This window comes from Zootermopsis nevadensis, unplaced genomic scaffold (assembly GCF_977971745.1).
Source record: "Zootermopsis nevadensis isolate Lab colony 2312 unplaced genomic scaffold, Znev_1.0 Znev_ptg000024l, whole genome shotgun sequence".
Lineage (NCBI taxonomy): Eukaryota > Metazoa > Arthropoda > Insecta > Blattodea > Termopsidae > Zootermopsis > Zootermopsis nevadensis.
Window position 1 is genome coordinate 19912324 of NW_028259156.1, and position 22965 is coordinate 19935288.

Sequence of the window (22965 nt, forward strand, 5' to 3'; positions counted from 1 at the left end):
CTGTCTTTTGCGGTTCGTCACAAAGAATTCGTGCTTGGCCTCGCTTCAGAATTTCACGCTGTCGCCGGTTCTGGCTTACTAAACACGCTTATCTGGAGAGGCGTCGTCCAGTGGTCGGGCCAAGTTTTATCGCGTTCGTTTGACCTTCGTAGGAACACGAAGATATCACAGATAAATAAATTAAGAAGTGGGCGCCGAAATGAATTTCCTCCGTTGTCGCCGGCAGGTACTCGACAGGTGAGTGGCGGATGGAACGACAGCTTTCCCGCATTTGGTTAACTTTCAGTCCTTGAATGTGTGTGTCGCTGCTGGTGTCACACCAGTTGCATAATAATAATAATGATAATGCTCTCTTCGTCGCGCTGCGTCTGTTTGCAGAATGGACCGAATAGCCCGACTAGGCCTTCGTCACTCACTCACTCATTGAAAGGCTAGTGCAACCGGCTCCTTCCAAATGCATGTTCGACGCCAGCTCATGTGTACAACTTCTCAGACACCCACATCTTCGCTTCGTTCCGAACTTAACTCAGTTTGTGCGTTGCGTGTGGGCCGGAACAACCAGTCCAGCATCGTCGCACTGCCCTTCCCTCTTCGACGCTTGTCGTCATGCCGGAAGTTGCGACTGCAAACCGTGCAATTCAGTACGCGAGCCAGCCACGACCGACGGACCCCACTTTGCGCACCGCTCCGGCACTGCACGTGCCAGGACGTCGCGCCGGGTGTGTGTAGGTGTGCGGTGGTGTGGTCGCTGGTATTTTTGGATCCACACTTTCCGTTTATCCACCGGTCTCGCAGAGTAAACGGCCGGAGAGCGACGGGGAGACGCAGAAAGCGAAGAAGAAGAAGAAGCATCAGCCACTTCCGGCCCGCCCCTCATTGAACCCCTGGTGGGGCTCCCACCCCCCAGTGCTCGAGAATGTGAGGATTGCGTCAAAGCCGGGTGTAGGTTGCGTTCAGCTGGCGCACGACAGGACGCAGTGGCTTTGCTTTTGTGGAGACGGCAGCGAACCTCGCGATTTTATAAAAATGGCTAACTTTTGATCAGATGAGTGACTGTCAGCTTGTTTTTGAAAGCACGTCCTTTCGAAGTTTGTGTTCTGATACAGAGCACTCGCCGTGTAGGTCCGTCCGTACGTGGCACAGAGGGAGGGGGTGCGGGCTGGAGGAACAAGTTAGCACACACCATGGACGTCGTGGACCACCGGGAAAAGAAGAGGAAACGAACTCCTGCTCTGTCAGTGGGTCAGGAAATTCCTCGGAAAGTCGATTTTGTAGTCGGCTTGTCAAAGAATTTTCCACTTTCTTTACTGAACCAGAAGGTTCATCACCGTGTTTACGAAAGCCCGCCATCGGACTCTATCCTGAGCCAGCTGCATCCAGTTCGCCCCGTCTCCTCCCACCTGCGCCTTCCTAGGTCTTCCCAGAGGTCTCCTCCCTTCAGGCCTCCCAGCCAATGCCTTGTAAACACCCTTTCGCTGCCCCATGCGTGCCGCATGTCATCCTCCACGCGATAACAGGTGAGGAGTGCAGGCCGTGAAGCCCGTCTTTGTGCAATTCCCTCCCTCCTCCATCAGAGACCCTCGGTCTTCTATGTTCCCCGCATGCACGACGCTATTTTCTTGGCTGCGTGTCCTCCTCGAGGCACCGCGGCGCGTGGTCGTTCAGGGCTGCTGGTGGAGACTAAAACGCGCGGACGAAACTGGATCCCTGGGCCGAGTAGGCGTGGCCGATTCGACCCAAAATTCAACATGTCTGCCTTCCTCCCTCCCCTGTTCTGTTTCCGTTTCTCCTCGTTCGTTCTTATTCTTCTTCTCCTTTCCTTCGTGTGCGCCTGTCGGGACAAAATTCCCCCCTGAGCCATCCGGGACTTCGGAACGTAACAAATAATTCCCCTCGTAATTCGTCGAAAGGCGATCCAGACGCAGAAGACGCATTTGTTCGTGATCCGGTGTTTCGCGCCACGACTGGTTTCTTCAGGAAGTCCGTGAAGCTAAATCTGAGCTTCGCGTTCAGTGGCTCTCGTGTCGCGCCGAATGGGCCGAAATTAATCTCTCACACACAAGCGCCGAGCAGGTTAATGTAGCGGCAAGTCTGTGCAGTTGCACTCCGAAGGGATCCCCTTCAAATCTCGGAAGGGTTTTAGATTTTCCCGGTTGTCCGGGGGCGAATTCTGTGGCCGTGGCCACCTCCTTTAGAATCCCCACCTACTCCGGTTGTACTACACTTTAAGTAACCTCCCCAGTCAAACGACGTCGTCGTTCGTAATATCGGATCAGGCGGCCGCTCCGCGCAGTTTTGATTCCAGTCGATGTCATTTGCCTAGGTTAAAAATGCGTGGGCTTTACCACTACCACCGGCCCGTGAGTCTCGACAGTGCCGTGGCTTAGACACAGAAGCAGATTTGCTTTGTTCCTTGTTGCCAGCGTTCCACTGGCTCCAACGTCGAACGCTGGGTTCAGGCGATTTGGTGAATGAGTCACGGCGCCTGGACGTCTCGCCGGCTATTTCTGAGCCAGACGTCGGAAACGGCTGTTAAACATAAAGTCCAGTCGCGCTCAACTTGAGAGCCGGCCTAGCGCCGGCACCAGCGTCTACGACGAGGACGGGGCGAGAAGGCTGGCGTCACACCACGTCGTTCTAGGTCAGGTCGAAGTCCTTGCTGTTAAAGAAATCGTTTCTCTACAAGGTGCGGGGGCGTGGTATCAAAGTGGATCTGAGGTCTTGTGCCCTGCTCAGTTCGTCTTTCTTAGGGCAGGCTCCCGTGATCACGGTAGTGAACCTTCGGCCCAAGCAGATGAGCGCTCCGTGGACCTGGTGATCGATTATTTGTTGCCGTCTTCACTAGCTGGCTTTTCGCTGCTGAGCCGTGTTTTTAGTCAGCTGAATCCAATGACCGGCTCTCCGTCAAGTTGAGTGTGGTCGGAGGTGACAGTTGAATAACCCCCGTTTTGTCGGTCAGAAATAGACCGAGCCGACCGTCGATTGGCTCGCAGTCTGACGTAACAATGAGTGCGTCTGTGAAGCCAGACGGCAGAACGTAGCGCCGTCCTTACCTGACCGCGCGTTCGGTCGCCCTGCTCCTGACACCGTTCAAGTCGACGACCGAAATGTGCCGTTGGTAAAAGAGATGTGTTTTCCGGTCAGTGGGTCCTCCTTCTTCACGGTTCTGCGGCGAACAGTGTTACAGCAGTCGGTACGACCTGCAGACGAATCTTTGCGCGAGACGGAGCCGCATGGACACCTCACGCTCTTGGTCTCACGAATACATCGGAAAACATTAGACAAGTGTTTATCTGCTGGGCAATGCCCGTTGCTTCGGGCGCCGGCTCTGCTCATATCTTCAGGTGATTGGTTGTCGTAATTCTGGCACGCAATATTTTCATATTTAAACCAACTGCGCCCAGCGGAGTGTCTCTGCACGAGAGTCATTGGCGGCGTTCTGATCTGTCTCGAATCTTGTGTTGCAGATGACTGGCAAACGATCCCGTAGCTTTAAATGCGCGGTGCACCACAGGGACCGCGAGGTTTGCAGCGAGAACGACTTCCACGTCCTGGTACAGGAACCGCCACTCTTCCGCAGGTGGGTGCTACGGGCGATGGGCCTGCCGCAGCTGCGCATGCGTAGACGATTTGGCACTCCGGCGAGGTTGCCCTTGTGACGTCCGCGTTGTGCGGGTCGCGTCGCCTTCCTTCCACGGACATGACTGTCTTCTGGGATGTCGCGTCAAATGCGTCGTAGAAAATGACCGACGTTTCAGAGGTACTTATAACTCGCACTTGTCAGACGCCGGTCAGCATCGTGAAACGAGGACGTCGCCCGGAAATCTCAGAAAGGCTCTGAACGCAGACTGGTCGGTTGTCGCGACTTGGCGCCAATCAGAGGCCACAGGCGCAGTGTCAGTGGCGGCTCGTTACGCGAGTTGATGCTAGCGTATAAATAGGGCGGCCCGGCCACCAGGGTCTGAAATACCTCAGTTCGCCTGTCGACTTCAAAACGAAGCCAAGGCGCGTGTCAGTCTGAATGATGATGACGACGATCATCAGGTTCCGCGAAGGAGGACCGAGCGAGAAGAGTCTTCGCATTGTGTCCTGGACGCACGGAGTTCAGCAGCGATTGAGGTATTTTACGTTTGGGGCGTTTCTGGGTTACCCCCGAGGCCAGTTTTGTACCGGCGTCGTTACGGCTCCGGCCGGCTTCTCATGCCAGAGCGCGACGTTTCGGTAGCCTGCCGTCTCGTGAGTTGTGCCGTACCAAGTCGCCGCGTGTCACGCCGTGCGTCCTCTCTGTTCGAAGGTGCCTGCTTCAAACCGCGGCCAGCAGACCGAATATTCCCCCCTCAGCGTACATTTTTTCTTGTTCGTTTACGTTCTTGAAGTCCCGTGTTCACGCCTCGCCCCGATGCCGGAAAACAGGCCACTTCCGGGCTGCTCACATTGGTACGTGATTTTTCTCAGTCACTTCACTTGCTGCTTGTTTCAGGATGGTTCGTATCATCGCGGACGAGTTCTTAACGGAAGAGCGCGACAGGAAGTACTACGCAGATCATTACACCTGCTGCCCGCCCCCCCTCTTCGTCCTGCTCATCACACTCATAGAGGTAAGGTTAGGTTAGGTTAGGTTACCGTGGAAACAGCACGAAACTGCAAGTCGACCGCTGTCCACTCCCCTCAGATAGAACGAGCGACCAACCCAGAGATAATACTATTTATAAAGTCAGCGGTTGTGAGACGCGAAGACGCGAAGACGCGACGCAGACTCGAGAAAAATTTGAACAAGTGACAAGCTTATGGTCGATAATACAGTTTGCAGAGGACAGGACGCGGTGGGCAGGCCGTGTAGACGGAAGACCCGCGGCTGAGACACGACGAAGAGGATTTTGAGGCCGGTACGGGCGTTAGGTTGGCCCACTCTCGCCAACAAAGAAGCTTGCACTAAAATTCGCCGTGTTACTCATCTCATGCCTGTAGTTACGGGAACTGTTGACATCGAAGCAAGGGGCTCTCGGCCGACTTGCACCCTTAAGACAGGCCTGAGCAGCGCGTGACACTGAACCGATACGAAAGGAAACGCGCTGATCGTATCCACATTTCACGATTTCATATGAAGCCTGAGACCGCCAAGAACCGCCGTGTTAGCTGGCAACCCGGCGTGAAGTGGAGTCGGATTGGTTGCATACGCCGTAGGGTTTGCGGGTTGCCTTGACAGTGTATCACGGGAACTGTTTTGACGGCGTGTACTCTTGTTACTGGCATATCGAGGGAACGTATCGCCACCATCTTCAGGTCGATCACTGACGACCCACAAGACCACCGCCATAAAAGCCCGAAATATGGCATCCGGGCGTCCGTTCTGGTAGAAAGTTGACGGATTGCTTCTCAGGCAGTTTGACGCCAAGTTGTCAGTGTTCTGTGGGGTGAGGAGATTCGTATTTAATGCCTCGCCTGACCCCATTATTTAGTGTGACTTTTCTAAGAGGAAGGCGGATCACACATGCAATTCTCGTTTCTACACTGATTCTGGCAACAGAAGTACCGGATTCTCGCGACTTCCTGGAGCACGACCGAGTACGAACTCAGCATTCCGCCCTTCCGTCTGTAGCGTGCGCGTGTTATTGTGGTTTGCGACAAAAATAGAAAGTAATCTCGATGTAAGGGAAATCAGGAGGGAACGGGGAGGAGCGTGTGTCACCCTCAAACATTTCTGCAGTTTCATTTTGCTGGAAGGCGGGAAATTCGTTTTCACAAGAAATGGGGGACGAAACGAAAGAGATGGAGCTGGCTGTGGCCGGCATTTGTTTCAAGTGAAGGCACCGGGGGCTCTTGTTTTCATGTAGGGGCGTCGCGTTCGGCCGCTCTACCTGGTCCGTTCTTTCGCCGACTGTCCGCTTTCTTCCTTAGTGGAGCTGTAAGGCGCCATCTCACGCTCACTTGCTTCCAGTTGTTTGACTTAATAGGTCGATAGGTTTGCGTGTTTCACAATCGCCGTCCTGATTACAGGGCGTTTCAAAACAACGTAATAGGGTCAGGAAGGCTCAGCTGCCATGGATTGCGGCTTCTTGGCCTATGAATGCTTTGCTACCTACCCAGATGAAACAACGTCGTTTAATGACCTACCCCTCTCCATCCGTCTACTGCGTCACACCGAACAGCGGGCCAATCGGCCTGAACGTCTGCTCGCCGCGCGTGCGTGCGTGCGTGTCTGGTCACGCGACACGGACGGACGGACATGTCTGGTTCGGGGCGGCTTTGTCTTTGTTTCACCACCGAGGTGCTCCGCCAAGACTTGTGACGACCACCAAGATCTGCACCGGCGGCGGCCCCAGGCGGGCTCGCGCCCTGACCCTCCCGCCACACCTTCATCGAAGCGTGTAAGTAGTTTCGGAATCGAAAATTTTTACACACGGGAAATCGTCTAAAGGGGTCAGAACCTTCGTGTGACTTAGTGGTAACCACCGAAGTGCTTCATCGTTGCTTACGCGTCGTAAGAATGGGTCACCAAGTGCCGTTAAAGTCAAACCGCAGTGCGCGGACACGCGGAGGAGGGGCGGCGTCCGTGTGTGTCCTCAGGAGCTGCTGCTGCTCCTGTAGGACCGGCAGTGGAGAGACGCGTGTCACGTGTTCGCCAGTTGTCCCCATGGGCACGCACGCACGCACGCACCGGGCCCTGCCGTGAGCCAGATGAATCCAGTCCATCCTACTTCCTTAAGATCCGGTTAGGTCTGTCCGTCCTGCTCGTTCCTCGTGCAGAGCGAAAGTGTAGACCAGCACCGACCGATGTGTTTCAGCTTGCCTTCTTCACGTACTACACCGTGGCGATGGGCGGCGTGAACCCTTCCGGCCCTGTTCCTATAGACAGCGTCTTCATCTACCGGCCCGACAAGCGACTAGAAGTTTGGCGGTTCCTCTTCTACATGGTGCTCCATGCAGGGTGAGTTGCCCCACTGCCACTTGCTGTTTCTAGCCTTCTTCAGCTTCCGTCTTCCTCTCTCCCCGTCCTCGTGTATTTGCAATTTCTTTCCGTCCTCCTCACTGACACGCCGAGGCGTCCGAAGTGGTTCAGCCATGAACGTGGTTCCCTCGCCTGTCGCTTGAGGGCGCTCGTCGAAGACCACCTGCCTGGCACAGGTGCGCCCGACCGCCACGCGATCTAGCGTGATTCCGACCGCTCGTCTTTGACTCTCCCGGTCACTTTTATCTTCATTTGTCTTTCCGCTGCTTCTCTTTCGTATCCTTTCATAAGATTTTCCGTGCGTCTTGTCATATGTTCTTTTGTTTTTCAAATCTTATTCTACTGCTTTGCCTTTCCGCGAGCTCTCTTGTGTCCCATTTTATTTAGTGTGCAGCATCGCAGACAGATGATGGATGCCCCTCCTTTTTTTCAGTCTTAGTCGACCCTAAATGTTTTTCATTCCGTGTTGTTTATCGCTTCAACTTATTTCAGCAGTTGAAGGACGACCTGCGTACAGTTACGAATCTGAATGCCCTCTCTTAAGAAAATTAAACACACGCAACGCATTTGATGTAAAACTGGTCCGCTCACTTCGCGGCCCCACGCGTGGCGTGCCCGCACGCATGCATTGACATACGCAGGCTGCTGGCTTCGGTCTATGAATTAACGCCACTGATCTAGTTGTCTCCGTCCCCACCCCAGACGAACCACAATGGTCATGTAGCCATGACCAGGTGTTCGGGACCTCGTTCGTGGGCCTCTCTTAAAACTGCGCGACCTCCGAAAGACTGAACAGCACCAGCTCCATCCAAGCCGCATTTTAGAAACTCTCCAAGATTCGCTTTAATACGCTGATCCCCGGAAACATTTCGTGTATCAGCGCGGCCGCAGAATAGACCACGCATGCGCTGTTGTTCTGCGTTGCGCTTCGAACTCACTTATCGTCAGTGAACGTCGACCAATTTCGCTTTTCCCCCTGCAGCGTATTCCCCCCCCGCCCACAGTCGTCGCCACAACCAAGTTCGGAACAGAACACGCTTGCCACGTGGAGAAAATTGTAACTAACGCCTTTGGGGAGAGGATCCTTCATGAGAAGCTTACAGTTGCTTAATTAGTGAGGATATTTTCAATGTTTCATTCATGCAACCTGTAGGTTCACTACTGTAGTCACAAGATCCCGCCACTGACTTCAGTCTGTTTCACATTAAACTTTCCTGAGATAGATTTGAATAGTTTTACTTCCATCTGCGCTTAGTTCTCTCAAGTGATCGCTTCTCTTCAGGTTTTCCAATAAAAATGTTGTATGCATTTTTTATCTTAACATGCATTTGACACGACCATGCCATCACTCTTTAGTAAGACACATTGTGAAGCTTCTCATTGTGTAATTTTCTCAACCCCTCTCATTGTTCAAGTATTCTCCTCAGTACCACCCTCAATCCGTGATTTTCCCCTAATGTCACAGACCATGTTTCGCTCCCATTAGAAAGAGGCTAAAATGGCAGTTTTGCCCAATTTAACATTTGCGGTTTTACGTGGAAGGTGGGAAGATGAAATATGCATGGTGCAAGATTATTGATCGAAGCGGCCCGTGCCATAATGAGACTGCCGTGAACTACCTCAACCACTCCGCTGTTGTCGCTACTGACGGTATTGATCCCAACACACTCTGGTGGCATTCGCCATTCACTGCGTTTAATTGTCCTTGGTTTCAGTCAGCGACAACACTGAGGTGCAGATGCCATCTTGTGTTTGCCTAACAAACCTTCTGCATGCCTTTGGTTAACGATGAATAGAGGTTACCTCCATGGCTGCATGGCGGGGTGAAAGGTTAAAATCTTCCTGATGTGAACAGCAGTCAAAACACATTTTATTACAGCTAAGGTTTTCATGTGCTCCAGGAAAATACGAAATAGACCATTGCAACTCCCGTTTCTATTTTTTTATTTCGTTACACTAATTATTTTCTTACCAGCAGAAAATAACTTTGGAGTTGATGGGACTTTATTAAATAACCTACAAACTGAGCGGCCAAGCTGGGCCTCGATCTGTAACGTATGGAGCTCTGCATTTTCATGAGCACTGGCTACAAGTTGCAGTTTACATTCATTCCCGCATCCTCCTTTAAACCAAATTTTCTTTGTAGGATTTGAGGTTTTCACGGCAGTGAGTCTGAAGATGGCCGTCTTCTGGGACCTTGTGCCGTGTAGTCTGGTAGGAATTTACCGACGTTTAAGGGGTCCTTGCCCCCTCCATCATCAGGGCCCTGACTACACAAGACAGCCATCTTAAATATTTTCTTTTCTTTCTGTGGACACTTTGTCATAATGGGATTTATTTGGAAATGCACCGTCCCTGTATAAGCAACTGTTTTGTACACAACCGAACTACAGTTGTTAATTTCCTCTCTCAGCCCTCACTTGCTTGATTCGACCTTTTTTTTCAAGTATTGCTGATGATTATCTTCAGCGTAGCTTTCTGTGTTGTCCAGGTGGATGATAAGAATACAAGCGCTCTCTTCATAAGTTTACAGAACTGCGTAGCATGATGCGTGCCGACTTTCTTTTCCAGGTGGCTGCACCTGTTGTTCAATCTCCTAGTTCAAGTTCTTGTTGGTCTGCCCCTGGAGATGGTCCACGGTTCGCTCAGGATAGGGGTCGTCTACATGGCCGGTGTTCTGGCAGGTGAGACCAGGTCCCCATATCGCTACAGATACAACGCGCAGTCCGCTCGAAGGCTTCTTGGTGCTATGGAGCTCGCTGCTGTTTCATAAGAACTGGACCATCAAGCGTATAGGCTGTTCATTAATTTGTGCGCTATGTCCCCTTGAATTTACACAAATCATTTAATACCCAATGCAGTTTTGAACCTTGTATGTCTTATTTTATGGTGAAATAACCGCGTTGTTTTAGATTAAAGGGTTTAGAGCCTCTGAAAGAGAAAAAAGGTCAGGATTTAGTTTATATCTTTCATTTAATATTTCAAAGCACAAATTTCCACAAACTGTAACAAAACCCCTTTACACTTTTTTTCAGAATCTGCATTACAGTCATTTACAATAAACCATGGAGCAAGAACTGTAACTGTGATTTTTATTTGCAGGTTCACTAGGGACGTCAGTGTTCGACACAGAGGTTTATTTGGTAGGGGCATCAGGTGGTGTGTATGCTTTGTTAGCTGCACATCTCGCCAATGTTCTCCTGGTAAGTTCATTTAGCAGTTGCTATGTAAAGTACTGGAAATGCTATGGTCCATCCAGCACTTCTAACAGCACCACCCTTATAAAATCAAATTGTATGTGATGAGTCGAGCAGACTCCAAAATATTTTAAGCATTGTTTGTTCTTAAGTGCTAATGCCCCCTTTTTAAAGCCGCATATTCAGCCAGACGTTGTGGTCAAGCATTGAGCAGCCATGTTTTAGATTTTGGAGGCCCAGAAGCTGGCTATCCTGGCTAGAGGACCCTGATGATGGGGACAGAGATGGTCCGTGAAACGTCGGTCTCCTCTTTGAACCGATTCGCATGGCTGATCGCCCGAGAATATTTTATTGGGTTTTCCAGTATTTCAGGCCCTTTCGCCAGTTGCTGATGTACGAACTCTCATTTATTCTGCATCGTTTTCCAATTTATCGGCTGTAGTCATCATACTATTTGACACTCTGACCTTTGTAGTTCAAGAATTATTTTTTATTAACCAAATGAATTAGTGCTATGGAATGGGTACTTAATGATATATCACATGCAGGAAATGCAGTGTGTTCAATGATAAAGCTGAACACGACCGTCACTTCAGGCTCTCATCCGCAACTGCGTGGCTCAATGCCGAGCGCAACGAGCGTTTCCTGATATGAGACAAGTATTTCTCCATAAAAACAATGAAATGAACTTACCTGCGTTACGGCAGTTCCCGACGACAGCCGGGAAATGACAGTTGTGTTCAACTTTGTCAGTGAATGTACTGTACTTATCATCAAAGAAAATGATAGGATGACTGTATCTGGGGAAGGATGGAGCAGTAGCCTGCAATGACTAATGTTCTAGGGTACGAGTGGACGTGTCACCAGTTTGTGTCCATTTACTCTGTTTTATAAAGAGGAACATTTTGTATTTTAATTGTGTTTATTTTGTTATTTCAGAACTACAACAACATGGAGTTTGGAATTGTTCGGTTAATCGGTATATTTGTTGTTGGTAAGTTGTTCAAACTACGTTGCAGTGTAGTTTAGACAGTTGAAGGGTTTCGTGTAAAAAGGACGTAACTCTAGTTTTATATAAACTTAATCACAAGGAGTGCATACTTAGTTGTGCTGAAATGATGATAAAACTTTTTTTTTGTAATTTCTTACTATGTCGTGCGCGTTGGGGTTGGGAGGTCTCGTCCATCTGGCCTGCTGGATTGGTATCACAAATAAATGAACACAAACATCGATGAAATATGAAAAATAGCAGAAACCAGATGCGGGAAATATTTGTGTAGCTTTGAGTTCTTGTTGGAGCTACAGCATTTGCATAGGGCATTTCAGTTTTCAAATAAGGCTCTGTCGTCTTTGGCGTTGCCAAGGTAACTTTGGTTTTGTTCTTCTTGCAGCAAGTGCTGATGTTGGTTTCGCAGTGTATGACAGGTACGCAGCAGAACAGCCAGGCCCATCTGTCTCATATGTCGCGCACCTCACAGGAGCGCTAGCAGGCCTCACCATAGGACTACTTGTCCTTAAGAATTTTGAGCAGAAGTTACACGAACAGCTCATGTGGTGGGTGGCTCTAGGGGTGTATGCGGCATGCACTATCTTTGCCATCCTCTTCAATGTGTTCAACCCTGGCTACCCCTGATGAAGTCATCGTTACCACATCGTTATGTCTTACTGCGTAACTGCAGATGGCCGTGGTGAAACAATTACCAATTACTGTAGAAATATGGAAGTTCAGGAAGAACTAACTTCAAAGTTTTCCCAGATTAATAGTATGAGTCTCAAGAATAAGAGAAATTCAGCTGTAATCAGGAGTACGTATTTTGTAACATGATGTATAAAAGTCAGTATTACAAACTGTGTTACATAAACCGCGGCATCAAGAGTTTAAATTAAGTTTTATAGTCGCTAAGAGTGATGGTGCAAGTGAGGGTGGCCTTGGATAGCGCTACGCTAACTGTAGCGCCCAAGTGAGCTTTGAGCTTTGTCAGGACCGAGGGAAACAGTGGGGTGAAAACGAGAAATGGCACGAGGAAAAACTTCTAGATCGTGAAAGAAACAGTCGCCAATTAAATCAAAGCGTAGGGATCGTCCATATCCTACTAAGTAAGACAGCGTTATCAATAACTCAGTTCGACATGTACGTATTATGGTAATTTCTATTAATTAGAAGTGAGTTCGAGTGTGCGTAAGTGCAGAAAATGTTGCGGGTGAAAAGTGATGATTGATGCTAGTCAAAAATAAGATAAAAAAGGTCTTGAGAAATGATGATGATGTCAATGTAATATTTAACTTTGAAAACATCCCTGAAGCAGAGCGGTTGTTGCTCATTGTTGAGATCAAACGAGAACATAATCTGTGTGTTAAAGAGTTAGAAGTAATGATCACTTCTTTAATTAAACCATAATGACATTTGATGATAACCTCTTTTAATTGTTGTTTATTTATGAGTGTTTGTATATAAGTTAGTGAATTGATTCAGTCACATGTTATAATTAATTGTATTATCACATTCTGTTTTTTATGAGGAAATTCTCATCTTTATACCAAAGAAATGCAATGAAGGTGGAGCTGCTATGTGACTCTCCATAGTCCTGTTGATGTTATAGTACAGAAGGATTGTGATATGGAAGCCATATTGCAGAAGTGTAGTGAAGAAACTCACATATACAGCATTCATTCCTTTTTTAAAAATAAATTAAATTTGCTGTGAGTTAATGGATATATAAAAGAATTAGTCGGCAACTTCAGTTAAAAATTGAGATATGTGAAAAAGTGAACAAGCTTGTTGCAAGTTTGCACCCAGGAGAAAGTAATGAATCGTCTTGTTCTTCGTGAAAGAAGACGTACTTGACAAAACTGAAAGAAAATGTTTCTTTGGGGGGAAACAATTAAATAAGATGTAGCAAGTGATCAAGGCTTATGTCATGAAATTTGTAGCCTGTTTTTATTTTGTTTATTTTTTCTTGTTTTAAACAATGCCTCATAGGTGCACCATCTTCCTGTTATCATGTCTTTCAATTCCTAACTGTGTTGGAATTTGGTCTGGAAGATCTACACAACAGAATATGATTTTGCTAGTGAACGTTCATGCTTATTTTGTTACATATTTACCAGGTCAGAGAATGAATATTTTATGTTATCCTTATGGCTGGTAATTTCTAGGACAAATGTAATGAGGTGTTATTTTAGCATGAAATGCGGTGGCTGTATGGACACTTGAGGTGTTCCCGCTTACTTTTCGGATGATGTTTTTTGTGTGCGTTGCCGTCTCTATTGCATATGAACCAGACTCCACTTTACATGGAACCTATTTGGCTTTGACGTCTTACATAAAAACAGAAGCTCGGTGTGAAATATGAGAGGGCACCGTAGTATAATAAACAGGCAGGAATATTCACATTTGGTATGTATCTGCAGCTTGTGTGTTAATGCTGAGGGGAATAATTCTGTTCCTTAACAAAGTGCTGTTGAAGTAAGTTTCCATGTTTCTTCCAGAATGCAAGTAATTCCAGTTGTGAAGATGGCTGTCTTCTGGGCTGTTGTACCATGTAATCTGGTAGAAGTTTGCTGACGTTTCAGAGGTCCTTGCTGCCTCAGTCATCATCACCCCAATGATGGAGGCAGAAAAACCTCTGAAACGTCTGTAAACTTCTATCAGAGTACATGGTGCACCAATTCAGAAGACAGCCATCTTCAGACTGACTGCCATGATAACCTCAGATCCTACCCATGTCAGTTGTTTTTTGAGGCATGGAGTTACACTCTTGAAAACAGTTTCTCAGAAATGAATTACTGGACCTTCCCTCCAGTGTGTGGTCAGGCCCCTGTGAACTTGCATTTTTGTCTTACCAACAGCCACAAGACAACTACTTTAGAGGTAAAGATAATCAGTTAACATATAGTTAAGATCATTTAAGCCATAACTTGCATATTTTTAATGGCCCCAATGGACATGAAGTAATTGGAAAATGGAGACTGTTACATAATGAGGGGACTTCACATATGACACTGTTTTTCCAATACTGTCGGGATGGCTGCATCAAGACAAGATATCCAATGGGAAAAGTGGCCCAGGTTGGAGGATAATGTTGAAATGGACCCTGGACAAATAGTTTGTGAACTGGACCAATTGATTTCATGTGAACATTGTGATTTATTTTGAACAAATTAAATTACTGTCCTGCAGAAGTAATATTAGTACCAATAGAAACAGCAACTCATTAACCGTGGCTCCCCTAAGAATCGAGACATCATGCTTGTGGACTTTATTTATGAGTTTGTAATAAACATAGCGTTTGCTTCCCCATGTAACAACATGATGAGCTGAGAAATTGGATGTGTGAAGCCATTACATTGAACTAGAAATGTTTCAGAAAGTTTGGAAACTGTTTGTATATCAGCTGGATGTTGTCAGGAAATGGCAGAACTTCAATTTAGCATCTGTTTAGTTAAACATTTTTGTAGTTACTGTTTCCATTAATATAAATTTTTGGGCTGTTATGATGTTTAAAGAAATTCGTAAAAATGTGTACATTATATGTGAGAACACTGAATTTCAGTTCACTTAAAATCGTGGAATCAAAAGCCACTCCCATGTCTGTATTTTTACTGGGGCAGTGGGAAGGTTTAGTGAGCTCCTTGTTCATGTGCACTGATGTTTTTGAAACGTAACTGTCAGTTTTATAACTACGAAAGAAAATAGAATCGTTAGAAACAAAATGACCTACCAGTATAGTTTATGAATATTCATAATGGGACACAAGAATTGTCTGCACAAGCCTGTGAACCAAACTTAAACAAAATTGACTTTTGTGTAAAATATTTTGCAACGCACTGCATCATAAATGGGAAACTTTCTTCTTGGGCCATGTCTATTTTCATCCTCTTAAAAGAGACTCAGCTTTTTTCTCTCCTGCTTTTCAGTCTGTCATAACAAAACAGGAGTGTTCTTAGAGTTGTGTCTTAGCTATTGCCTCTTGGTTTCTCAGGTGCAAACATAAGCTGCAAAACAGAAAATGTTGTGGATGTTTTAAAAACGTTTGATAGTTGGAAAGTTGACATTGGAACATCCGGAAAGAAGAATATCTGAGTCAGCCAAACTTCTTATAAGATGTCAGCACAGAGCTAGGGGAAGCTGTGAGAAAGTAAATCTGTTTCTACCTAAATTGTGTCTTCTCATCTAAAATTTAGTACATGTTTTGATCACAAAATGCGGCCTTGTGCTGGGGATGAGGGTTCAGATGCCACCCAGGACATGAATCTTTTTATTTTTCACACTTCCTTTCATAATAATCCCCCATACATGGAGGTAGTGCCATGGGCTAGCTGTTCATGCAGAAAATTATAAAAATTGTAGGAAGTGATCTGAAGAAATCAGAAAATTGGGAAAACAGCTTTGATTAAGGAGGAAATGAAATAAATATTAAGCTGTCCATACACACAAATAATAATTTAAGAATAGCTCCACACATTCTTGTGTTTGGTACTACAATGGTTAACTTTATGCTGCAGATACTGTTTATGGAAAGACCTTGGGATCAAAACAGGTCATTTTACTGACTGAATCATCTAAGAGTTAGAAAATAATAAAATACATTTTCCTTAAGGCATTAATTTGTGGGTTTCTATGCTGTTAGCTTTGTCCTGTTGGTTTTTTCCAGTCCAGGGGATTGTGTGAACAAGGTCTATAAAAGAAGAGTTAGGTACGAAAGAAAACACACAAAAAAGTGATGTAACATGGTTGTGAATGTATCAAGTGTCAGCAGAGATGCTCTGTATGGAAGCTAGAAGGGAACACATGCTAGTCTTTCCATCAGGTTTCAGTGTAGCTTTGCCTTTGGAGTTAGTGACAGTTTCACTGCATAATATTGAGATGACAGTAAGAATAAAACTTTCTTCCATTTTTGACTTATGTCCTGACATAAGCAGAGTTGTTGGTATGTCTTCAGTATTTGAAGCCATTTATGTCAGGTAATTGTATAGAAACCAGTTTCCCAAAATATTTTATTTGGGAGGGAGTACTGATTAAAGTGAGCATAGGAATTGAGTCAAAGTAAACTTCAACCCACTTAAATTTACAATCCAAGAGAAAGCATATTTCTATAGAATGGTAATCTCTACACAGTTATGAATAATCAACAAATTATGTGACAGTTCCTAAATTTTAAGATGTATAATGTTGGAAGTAAATGTTTTAAGTATCAGAGGCAAATCATGATAAGGATGTGTAACAAATGTGAGTAATTTTGTGAGCTTGTTTCAGAAAATTACCATTGTTCTGAATTTACCACATTTTGATTGCTCAAAACTCACCCACTCGAGGAGTTGACAAGGCAGTCACACAAGCCTCAGATCATTGTGATACATCTTGCAATTTTCAAGGTACTGTAGAAGAATGGGGTTTGGCTTTGAGTTTGTTTAAGAAAGTCTTCTTCTCCAGAGGTGATGTAAGTTTTCCACTTTGTTTCTGAACTAAGTTCAAGAGTTACACTATTGGTAATGGAATCATTCTTACAAGTTCTCTAGCCCTTAAGTCACTGTAAACTGAAGAGAAATATTTCACATGCCCTTAGAAGAAATGCTCTCGGTGTCCAAGCCTCAAAATGGAAGAGAGTTATGTATTTCTGTTAACAAGGACTTCAGTTTTTGGTCATTGTTCCAGTTTCTTAGATTTTGTTCTTATTTGTAACATTATTATAAACTGTAGAATTCTTGAACACCCACTTTGAGAAATAGCATTTAGAGGTAATTTAGTGGTTGCAAAACTGTGTGTCATTTAAAGACATGTAAAATAATTACATAAGGAATGGCTTCTGCTCCCAGTGACAACACCAAAATGTTAATAGAAGAAGTAAGTAGTATTTATGATGTAGGCTCAATTAATGTATTATAATTATTATTCTTAATTATATATTTATATACAGTATGACACTTCAAATTTTTTTTTCAAAATGCTATTATTATTATTATCATCATGATACCATTTACCTCAAGATAATGTGACAGCTTTATTTTTAATATAGGAATTTGTTTTTTATTATATTACAATGTAATTCCATGTACTGCACTATCAAGTCCATACTGCCAGTAATAAGATTCCAATATTGTAAATACATACCACAGCACTGAAAGTTTCTCCCAGCATGTCTAGTCATGTCTGAGAGAAAGAAGTAACAAACAGAACATATCAAGCTTTAATAAAACAGAAACTGACTTGTACATAACTGTGTTTTATTCAGAAAGATGGTAAAGGGTTCCTATTATTCCCCTAACAGTGTGTTTGTAATCTTTGACATGATTATCTGTAGTTGATTATTATCAGCTAAGCCAAACAATTGGGCTTGCAGACCTGTTCCTCCAAACTTCAGATCCATCTTCCTGCAGGTCTGCCAATATTTCATCCTCCAAGCTCTAATATTTTAGTATCTTTACAGGCAATAATTTAAAACCCATTCTTTCTAAATTTTATTATTTGTATTCATTTGTATCTGTAATATTTGTTGTATTTGAGCCAATTTAAAATGTTCATTGCAGTATTACAAAACTTCAAACATCTAATAAAATAATCTTTACACATCATAAGCAACAATGAAAACATGTGACAACTTTCTCCACAAAAAAACTAATCATGTCTACTACGTATCAGTAGATAGAATACCATGTTATGAATGTGTAACACCGAGCATCTTGTTCATGACTTCTGCCTTAACATTTCATTAATCTTCCGAACAGCATAGTGAAGTCTCCGGGAAAGGCTATTACTGCAGCCACATTGTTCTATCAGGCTCAGTCTGTAAGTCCAGAAAGCTTCATTCTTCGTTATTGTTGTTGCAGTGCCCATCATCAGACACAAAATCACCTTGGAATTGTATGGAGAGAAGTTGATCTGCAAAGTACCATTTAAGAGCAGCTCGACAACAGCTCTGTCATAGCGCATCCAGTTGCAGCACAGCCTGTCTCTTGTACTGACATAGAAGTGCCAGTCTTCGCCACAGTCCCCAGGAACTGTTGGAAGAGAGTGAACAGTTTCATCTTCTTCTCCGGACCCTCATGAAATTGGCCAATTGAGAAGTCCTTCTTAGATCCATCTTGATTTTTGTACTGAATGTTGATGCCATTGGACATGAGGATGAGTTTGGAGTGATCCAGAAACATGACACCTATACTGTTGTCACACAATTTGTAAGAAAAACCGTATTTATCTGAATAATCCACCCAAGAGCTGATCCACACAACAGGCTGGGTTGCAAGATCTACTGTCTCATCCATGAGATTTGGATCCTTCTCTAGGGTCTTGGAATTCAGAACTTTGAGCAAGTGGTGTTTCAAGATAATAAGGAAGTTGAAACTTTCAAAGAAGGGGATCTGTCTGCAGTCAGTCTCAAACTCTGCTCGTGAGAGATAGGATTCCTAGGGCTCTTGGATACATTATAAATACTGAGCTGTTTGAGAGGCTTCCTTTTTATAGCAAAAGTATGCTCCATGACATTAAACTGAGGGGCCATTATTAAGCATGAAGTAGGGAGAGAAGAAGTATCCCCAGCAAAGAACTGATATAACAAATGAGATCATTCTTCTACTAATATCTGCTGCATGTCAGTTCATAGTCACTGGAACATGGTAATCACTGTCGTAAGCGACTACGTTTCTTTTAGGGTTGCTGTCTGAAATGGTGGTTTTCCAATGTGCAGAGTAAATATCATGTAGCCCACTGACCACACATCAACTTCACAACTCTGGCCTTTCTTTTCTAAGCATTCCAGTGTGATGTAATTTGGAGTACCACATATGGTTTTCTTTCTTTCTGTCTCCAGTTTCAAGTCCCAAACGTTTACTTGCATTTCTTTACTTATGAATAAGTTTCGATGCTTCAGATCCCTGTATTATTTTGTTCTCATGCAAGTACTGAACAGCTGAAAGTACATGCTTCATATAATACCTTCTGGAGCTCTGCCATAGATCTTTACTGACACAATTCCAACACAATATAAATGTAAGATTCGTCATCAAAAAATTCATGAAAGCCAACAGTATTCTCATGCTTCAGTGTTTTGTGCATGCTGATTTCCAGGACGAGTTTTTCTTTCATTTGATACTCATTCAAAACCTCTTTGGAAACAAATTTCCCAGCATACACATTCTCATTGTTTGTATTTGTAATTTGAAAACACATCTTAAACGCTCTTTTGCCTAGAAACGCATTTATTTTGTATGGGATTTCTTTGGTATCATAAAAAATTATATTTGAAATTAATTTTTTCCCTTTTATCTTCTCGGTCATTTTAATAGGCTAAATGTAAAAAACACATACAAAATCAGTTACAATGGGAAAGAATCACTGAAAATTGTAACATAATCCGGAGTACAGACCATTCCTGTTAACATATATTGTAAGCAGAGCCTTCTACGCACTTAAGTAATCACGATCGACGGTAAGAATTTAGAATTTTGAAGGTAATTCAACTAAGAATTTGAGCTGTAGGGTTATTGATTTACTTAGTAAAATTTTATACAGAGGGGTTCTGTCAGAATTACGATGACATGAAAGTAAATCTGCATTTCCAACCAAAACACACAAACTAAAATAACGAAGGGAGGTTCACAAACAGCTGAACAATGCGATTCCAACTGATAGGCTGTTACTCAAAGTACATCATATTGTAGAAGCAGATATAATAATGGAGACTGTTCGATCACAATGTCTGCATTTAAATTTATGTTACTATTATTTATTTGTTTGCATCACGTAATCTACTTTAACTGCAACGCGTCCTTGGCAACGTCTTATGAAGGATCTACGGATTTAAAAGAAATCTCTGTCCTATTCCGTGAAAATGCAGCTGTTCATAGGGACTGAGGGCTTCCCTCAATGATTTACGTTGCTATTTTATCAGGTTGATTTTGGCGACACTGGCGTATTACCGGAAGCTATAAAAAAGACATCTGTTTTGCCTTCTCAGAAGAAAATGGCGTTCGGAGATTATCCAGCAGAGTATAATCCCAAAATACATGGGCCATATGACCCAGCCCGTTATTATGGACCTCGTAAGTGAATATAGTCGTAGAATATATTGTTTTTAACATTTACATTGATGGCATTGGTTTTTCCATATTGAAGATCTTCCTCGATTTAATTTCAGCTGATACACCTTTTGGTCAGTTGAAGTTGACTGAGGTAGGGGCATGGTTTGGACGTCGAAATAAAAATCCAAGGGCTCTTGTTGGTGCTGTCAGTCGAGGTAAGATGTAAATATGTGATTGTCGATTTGGATGGCATGTTTTCAAAGTTTCGTGTTCCTAGTTTATGATCAGTAACGGTTGTTGACCTAAGTGATTACGTGCTTTTAAACGTGTTTATAAAACTATCACTTGAATGGCAGCATGGTTTACTGCATAAGGATTGTTAGAGCTAATAAAAATATTTGTCATACAAGTTACGTTTAACTGCATTAATTATGATGTCGGTGGAATCTACAATACTTTGCAGTCTCTGATTTTCATGTAACCGAATCTTATTAGCTGCACACTGATGTAATCAGAGGCATATTGTGTCTATCTTGAGAATGTGCCATTGGAATCTATCGAAGACAGCACATTTCATATCACCACAAAATTTTTGGCAGCATGGAATTAAAGTATATATTTTAATTCTGTAATTGTACCATTAAATTTCAGCAGTTATAACCAGATGTAGTATGGACTCTGAAGTCCACTCCCACCTGATTATTTGTGATCATAGTGATAGATCTTGGGGGTTCCTTAACAACAAGGAATGTTTTTATGGATGGTATAATTAACTGCTCTAAGAGAACTAACATCTTGGCATGTGTGGGAAATGTATGTGAAGAACAGTTGTCCAGGGAGACAGTATCGTGCTACAAGTTCATGTTTGCAACATGACGTTTGTGTGTAATTAAAATATAAAATATATGAATGTGAATCATGTAAGGTTGTATTAGAATTTTAATATTGCCTTTGTGGCTAGTTCATGAACATAGAATTATTTGTGTTTTAGCCTGGTGGCGATGGCAACACAAGTATGTTCAGCCAAAGCGTTCAGGAATAGCTCCATTTTTCCAAGTTGTGACTGGTGCAATGTTGTTCTTCTATGTAATTAACTATGGAAAACTGAGTAAGTTTAACTTTGATTGAGAAGTAAATATAGGCCTAAGTTTGGCACAGGTTGTATTGATTGAACAGTTTACAGTGGAGTCCTAAGTTCCTCTTTATGATATAAAAGTTGGTGTGTCATGCACAGCGACATTGAAACTTATTATTGGGCCCATATTCTGTATGCAAACAATTGATTATTATAGGTACAGGCAACTCTCGGTTTACGAACAAGTTCCATTCCAAAGACGTTCGTTATGCGTATCTTGCATTCCTGAGCTTTTACGATATGTATCATATATGTTAGCAGCCATTTTAAAGCATTAAAACCATATACTAAACATCGAATTGCCCATACAGTACATTTTATTATAATATATGAATGTGTTATCTGAGAAAACATTCTACGCGGAGTGACATGTAAACTAACGTTTTTTTACTGGCTAGATTAGTTTTATTAACCAAGAACAGTTCAGTATAATTATCATGTAATAATTTTCTGAGTATTGTAATAAATGTATTTTTAAAAAATTTATTTACTTAAATCTTACAATTATGTTCACTATGTGTTTGGCATTTTGTTTTATAAGGAACTCTATCTGTTGGCGACTTTTAAGAAATTTTGAATGAATTGTGACGTTTGTTATAGCGAACGTTCGTAAACCGAGAGTTGCCTGTATATGAGACTAATATCAACAGAATTCTTTGCACGTTACAGAAGCGGAACAATCATGAAATTTTCTTTGACACTGTATAGTGGAACCATATTTCACATGTGATTTGTACGAAAAAATTCTGTTCATCAGCATAATTAAGTCATATTGACACATGCACAGAACAGTAAGTAGTACTTGGCATGATGTCAGACACAGCTGCTCTGTTGAGTGAATAATTTTAGTGTCAGTGACACGTGCAGCTTTGGCTGGGAGGTGGAAAGGGGCAGTTACATGTAAATGTGTGGGTAAACGTACTAAGAACTCAGATATTCTTTAGGATGTCTTTGTTTCTTCCAGAGCATCACAGAAACTACAAATACCACTGGTGAACAGCTTCAAGTTTTTAGTTGTAGTTGAGCTAGACTGATTATGTTAATAGAACATTGTTTTGTTTGGAGCAACTTCTGTTTCTTGTAATAATGAATTGCAATTAGAAATTAATAAATCATTATAGGTACTTGTGAAACATGTCTGTAATGTACCCATTTCCTTTCTAATGTGTTTTGCCTAAATCCAGTAGTTCGGATGTCTTCAGGATGTTGAATGCGAGCCTTTCTGGTGCTGTGAGTGAAGTCTTTTATTTTATGGGCTTAAAAGAGTTTGATTTTGGTGCATGGACAAGCATGGGAGAACAGAATAGAATTTATTTACATTCCATAGATGCTTCATTTGCCTAAACCAAGGATGTAGAACATGTCACAGCACAAGTACAATACTTATTTCTAATAGAAATATAAATTATGTAGTTATGACAGTGAATCATAGTCAACTATATTATTATTGCTAGAATAATTACACAATAAAGCATAACCATGATTGCTAATGTGTGTTTATAATATACAAGATATTTGGATGAGTTATACTCTTCTGTGGAGTAGGAGGAGTGGGAAAGGAGATACTCTTTTTAGTGCTGGCTTGACCTTTATGTTATGATACAGACTTTTATGTAGGTGGGGGGGGGGGGGGAGATTATTGAGTAGCTAGTACAGTCCGCAGACCA

The 22965-nt window shown here is 43.4% G+C and overlaps 2 protein-coding genes across 9 annotated transcripts in view; both read left to right on the forward strand.

The window, feature by feature from the left end:
- Positions 1-13083, forward strand: part of stet (rhomboid serine protease stem cell tumor) — a 62495-nt gene extending 49412 nt beyond the window's left edge. For 7 of the 8 annotated variants that reach the window (XM_087354813.1, XM_087354811.1, XM_022064220.2 and 4 more), the window contains 7 exons: positions 3468-3580; positions 4481-4598; positions 6786-6928; positions 9521-9633; positions 10052-10152; positions 11086-11140; positions 11538-13083. In XM_087354813.1, the coding sequence (XP_087210939.1) occupies positions 3468-3580; positions 4481-4598; positions 6786-6928; positions 9521-9633; positions 10052-10152; positions 11086-11140; positions 11538-11779 (885 nt within the window). In that variant the 3' untranslated portion in view covers positions 11780-13083. Of the gene's footprint in view, positions 1-1825; positions 3345-3467; positions 3581-4480; positions 4599-6785; positions 6929-9520; positions 9634-10051; positions 10153-11085; positions 11141-11537 lie in introns of those variants that run through there. The other variant, XM_022064227.2, reaches the window with a different exon arrangement.
- Positions 13084-20033: 6950 nt separating this feature from the next.
- ATPsynF (ATP synthase, subunit F) lies at positions 20034-22431 on the forward strand. The gene is made up of 4 exons (XM_022064229.2): positions 20034-20184; positions 20280-20378; positions 21155-21271; positions 22263-22431. The coding sequence occupies exons 1-4, from the start codon at positions 20106-20108 to the stop codon at positions 22292-22294; spliced, it is 327 nt and encodes a 108-aa protein (XP_021919921.1). The 5' UTR covers positions 20034-20105; the 3' UTR covers positions 22295-22431.
- The last annotated feature ends 534 nt before the right edge of the window (positions 22432-22965 follow it).

Coding starts and splice junctions, on each gene's coding strand:
- ATPsynF (XM_022064229.2), top strand. CDS start 20,106: ATGGCGTTCGGAGATTATCCAGCAGAGTATAATCCCAAAATACATGGG. Junction 20,185..20,279: donor AGCCCGTTATTATGGACCTC/GTAAGTGAATAT, acceptor ATTTAATTTCAG/CTGATACACCTTTTGGTCAG. Junction 21,272..22,262: donor AATTAACTATGGAAAACTGA/GTAAGTTTAACT, acceptor TGTTTCTTCCAG/AGCATCACAGAAACTACAAA.